This window comes from Bremia lactucae, linkage group LG1, assembly GCF_004359215.1.
Source record: "Bremia lactucae strain SF5 linkage group LG1, whole genome shotgun sequence".
In the NCBI taxonomy this organism is placed as follows: domain Eukaryota; phylum Oomycota; class Peronosporomycetes; order Peronosporales; family Peronosporaceae; genus Bremia; species Bremia lactucae.
In genome coordinates, this window is record NC_090610.1 from 12,492,041 (window position 1) to 12,497,222 (window position 5,182).

The 5,182-nt window shown below is 46.4% G+C and overlaps 1 protein-coding gene across 1 annotated transcript; it reads left to right on the plus strand.

Annotated features, from left to right (window-relative positions):
* Positions 1–607: 607 nt before the first annotated feature.
* On the plus strand, positions 608–2,750 carry CCR75_005403 (uncharacterized protein; the record flags this gene model as incomplete). Its single annotated transcript, XM_067963484.1, has 8 exons — positions 608–682; positions 779–857; positions 951–1,085; positions 1,150–1,511; positions 1,579–1,830; positions 1,895–2,137; positions 2,199–2,311; positions 2,384–2,750. 6 exons carry the CDS (start codon positions 608–610, stop codon positions 2,096–2,098), a joined length of 1,107 nt encoding a protein of 368 aa, XP_067815380.1. The 3' UTR covers positions 2,099–2,137; positions 2,199–2,311; positions 2,384–2,750.
* Between the last annotated feature and the right edge of the window lie 2,432 nt (positions 2,751–5,182).

The following is a 5,182-nucleotide window of genomic DNA, read 5'->3' on the forward strand; positions in this document are numbered from 1 at the left end:
ACCGTAAAACGCATCGTGGCCTTCATTAGCAGTTTAACTTTCTCCGAACTCTTAAAAAAGCCGCTGCTCCCACAATTTTACTTTACCCATGTACTTATCTGACGCGTCAAAAGGCGCAATTGTAGCTTATGTCATGCTTTTATTTTATAAAGTCCAAAACGTGCAAAATCTCACAGATTGCGCTTGCGCAGCCTTACGAATATATGTGCATTGTCCTTATGAAAGCGCCGAGCGCGAGCGAGTCCTGTGAGCGCCCCTAAAGCTTCGTTCGGTAAAGCGCCGAAAAAGTCTGCAAAGCGTACAGATAGATCTATGTCGGTACGAGAATTTCTTTGTCTTTCGAAACATCAGGCAATGTCCCGGACAACTCATCTTCTTCAGTCCAAACTGGTCGAACTCTTTGTCTTCAGGAGCTTGTTTATGGTCACTACCCTTGCCTTCTCTTGCATACAAGTATGGTAGGTTTATGTTTGCCAACGTGCAGCTCACCAGCACCCATTTCGAAAAAGGGAGCAAGAAATTCAATCAACAGCATTATTTAGACAAAGCGAAGAGAGGGCTCGAGTCAAAAGCCTCAGTGAGAAGCAACACAACTTTTACGGCTCCGATGCTATCTATTGCTTTGTCACAGCTAAACGTCGAACATGCAACATACATAGAGTCCACTTGCCGGTATGCTACGGTTCGTACCTTTTGATTATTTTTTTCGCCAAAACTACATGGCAATGCAATTTTATATGCGTGGTGATTGGTAATATTCTATTCTTGATTTTAATAGGACGAGGACATAATGAGCTCGGACGAAGATGTGAAGCTTTACAGCACGCTGGAGCGCAACAAGAAGCGTCAGATGATGGGTGCGTGGAAGGACTTGATTGCTTTTATTTTTATCTATTTTTTTGTGATAAGCATAATTGCTTACACGCTTCGAATGCAATAAATTGCTGCAGTGTCGCTCTCGTCCTCTTCCGACGACGAAGATGGCGACGAAGATTGTCAGGAACTGACGATCTTAGTGACGCCAACTAAGCGCCGAAAGGAATGCTTGCCGTCAAGGAAGACGAGCTTGATACTGACAAGAGCTGGTAATATAGAGTAGCGAGAGCTGCATCACAGCACTTGATTGATATAGCAATGCTGCTACTGTAGGGAGAAAGCGATTAAATGAAAGCGATGAAGACGATGACGACTTGCGCACATCCAGCGAGCGTGAAGCCGAAGAGTTACGGAAGCAGAGTCTCGAAAAAGAGATTCGCGAGATACTGGAGAAAGACAAGTTGCTGAATCAGACGCGAGCCATTTTAGAAAAAGTGTCGACTACGAAGCGACAAACAACTATAAATAACATGAAAGTGATCTCGCTAGATTCAGACTCGAATGATGAGAGGGACGAGGTTGTCATTGCTGAAAACGTGGTGCCTTATACGAAGCGTGTCGTGGACAAAGGATCTCGAATCACGCTACAACTTCGCTCGAACGGAGGGGCTGTGGATGAGATATGCGTTCACAAGGTAAGCAGTGCCTTTGATACGTTCGAGATATCAAGCACTTATTTTTATTGCTTTACTGTTTTGGTAGAAAGAAACCTTTGACCAGCTTCACACAAAGTTTTGCGAGCTGCATGGACTTCCACGATCCGCAGTAATACTTTCACTCGATGGTGAAGCTTTGCGCCATACGGAGACTCCAGAAAGTGTAGATTTGGAGTCTGGTGACATTGTGGAAGCCAAAGTGGATTACTCAAAGCAGAGCGAGGCCAGTAAAAAGACGTATATTCGCTTACGACTAGTGGTGTTTGGGAAGCGATCGGAAGTGTTTAAAATTGATTCGGTACTAAGCAAGAAATTCGATGGCATTTGCAAGTTGTGTTAATTCTTGTTGCGTGTATATAAAGACTGCCACAGCCGCTAAACTTCATTGGAGTTTCTGCCAACGACATGGCATTACCAACCCAGACGATGTTGTTATGAGCATAAATGATCAAGATCTTCGACTAAATGAAAATTTAAAGTTTTACGGGCTAATCGACAATGACGAGATCTTGGTAAAAGTAAAGAAGGTCGAAGCCCAGCCTCAAACCATTGACATCCAGCTGTGATTTGCAGAAGGGGATCCACAGACACATCGCATCATTCCAGTAGGCTTTTAAAGCAAGTAATCAACTCGCATGATGCTGAAACATGATGTATGCCTTACAGACATCCAAGATCCAAGGCTTGCTTGCGAAACTTGCAAATAAAAGAAAGTGTAAAACATCGAGCTTGTTGCTTATAATTGATGGCGTAAAAATGAAAGCATCCAAACATTCAAGGTGAGTTAGTTGCTATAATTGAGGACTCGACTACAATTTTATCGACATGTAAATTAATTCATGCTTGATCAGGATTACGACATAGAAGGTGGCGAGTTAATAGAAGTCAAAAAGTTATCGTAAAGGGGTATAAACTGTAAATTAATGTCAAATACTTCTTCATGTTTATTGCGTTCATATCATTTAAACAGCGTTAAGATTCAAGTTCTCTTTATTCTGTATATAAGTAGTGTCTCTCTCAAAGATTTAATGGCTAAAGCCAAAGATAACAAACTCTTACGCTAGAAAAATCTCTTGAGTCATTTACACCGCAAAAGTGCAACTTTTCGAGCCTATGAGCTCGGAATAGGCTTCGTTCCGAAATTTGGCATGAATTCACCTTTTGCTGAAAGTGTGAATGAGATTGCGTGTCTCGGAACTATCTAACTCGACGTGATATCTGGAAATCAAAGACGCAACAATCAGCTTTATCCCGAGCATTGCAAGACTTTTTTGCCAAGTCACTGGCGTGGGCAGCATTAAATGCGACGGAATGCAAATGAAGTCGAAAGCATCGGTTGCATAACACAACGCACGCAAGGAACTGCCTTTTGTACCAATAGCGAGAAAAGGGCAAGCAAAATAATCTGACACTGCAGGCTTGAGTTTCCAATTTCGTGTTAAAAATTCACCAGCGACTTAACGCCATGAGTCCCATGCAGAAGCGTCCGATGTCGCTTTTGAATCTCGTCCTGCGCTTAACTATCACGTAGTGACATGCTTGAAGATGGCTGCTCCCATTGAGGCTCTGTCTACCGGCAAGAACTACCCTGACAACCTGCGGCAAGGCCTTGACACCGTCGAAAAACAGGGGGATTAAAATCTTGCCCACAGTTGAGGAGACGCCTATGTGGCTGTCACATCTATTATATGTGAAACGGGCTAAAGTTGCCCTAATGTTACACAGTCCCCGTCAAGGACACTTGGTGTACTTAAGGGGATGGTCAATTACTAAATAATAGTAATTAGACACAGCACTCGAGTGTGGTGCACATTTGTGACCAACCCTTGTGTATATGATGCACATGGGTGCATTCACATTATCACGGATGACGCTGGGCGTCATCCGTTACGCGAGGTATCTAGAAAGATACGCTCGCAATACATATTGAGTGTTATATATAGAGATGACATTTTTAATTGGTAAAAATAGGTATTAACCGCTTCCTCGCTGTGCTAGTGTAACGGGCTAGAGTTGCCCTAATGTTACACAGTCCCCATTAAGTACATTTGGTACTTAAGGGGACGGTCAATTACTAAATAATAGTAATTAGACCCAACACTCGGGTGTGGTGCACATTTGTGACCAACCCTTGTGGATGTGATGCAAATGGGTGCATTCACATTAGGAGGGATGACGCCCAGCGTCATCCATGATGACGGCTAGCGTCATCAGTTACGCGAGGTATCTATAAAGATACGCTCGCAATACATATTAAATGATATCTATAGAGATATCATTTTAATTGGTAAAAATAGGTATTTGTATTTAATTCTATTAAATATAAATCAGTCTGAAATTTACTACCTACTTGGTAAGTGCGCACGAGGAGACGGATTACCGCTCCCGTGACGTCACTTCACCAGAGTTCTTAGTGTGTTGGGTGAGGTCGCTTGCGCGCCCACCACAACTACCTCACTGCACGCAAGAGAAGCAGGTGCAAACCGCTTCCTCGCTGTGCTAGGGTGTGTGCTAAGTAGAGCGTGGCCGCATTACGACGTGCCCGCCTACACTTGGTAGCACTTGAAATCCTTCCCACGACCCGCATCTCTGCGTGTGTACGTGAGGATGAGCCTCAACATTGATTGGGCTCATTTTCCCCACCTCTCCGAACATCATCGGGAGGTGGCAGGGCTAATGGCGCAGGGACTTGGTGAACAAGCCCTGGCCAGGCTCCTGGGTAGTCCTCCTGAGCAACATGTTGCTCAGTTGGAGCAGTTTGAGGCATTTGTGCTCGGACAGCGGAGGGCCGCGTCCGAGGCACAGAGCCATGCTGCGGCGGAGTCCGTCACTCAGACTCAGGATGAGCTGAGGCATGAGCAGGCTCGGAGCGAGGCTCTCAACAGGACTGTTGAGATGCTCTCTGCCCGGCCGCATCAGCCGAGGCCCATTCGGATGGACCCGCCCAAGTTCGATGGAACTGCGGCGCACACGATTGTCCACTGGCTTTTAGCCGTGGAGCAATGTGGTGTCGCCCAGCTCATCGAGGACGACAGCCGGATGGTGTCGTACGCTATGTCGCATCTGCGCGGTAAGGCCTCAGAGTGGGCTTACTCGGCGCTTATGGCGGACAGAAAAGCGTTCCCCTCATGGGCGATCTTTAAGGATAAGATTCGCGCCATGTACCAGCCGCCGAACAACGAAGTGTTGCTTCAGGCGCGCTTCTTTGGGGCGCGACAGGCGAAGCGATCTCTGCAAGAGTATGTGCAAGAGATGCGCTCGCTGTCCGCATCCATAACCGTAGGTCCGATTCCGGAGCACATTAAGGTGCCCACGTTTATGAACGGACTACGGCATGGCCCATCGCGACAGGCCCTTTTCAGAAAGGTGCCGTCGACGATGGAAGAGGCAATCCAAATTGCCTTAGTTGAGGAGCAATCCTACAACAGTGCCTCGGCGACAGCTTGGTATAAGCCGTCGGCCGAGAGGACAGATGCCACTCCTATGGAGTTGGGCAATGCAGACGTGGTCTGTTTTAAATGCGGCAAGCGCGGCCATATGATGGCTCGCTGCTATGCCAGGGTCCCTGCTGGGGCAAAAATGCCCAGCAAGAGGACTCCCTTCCCAAAGGGCGATGGCAAGAACCAGCGTGCGAGACGCATGAGTTCTGC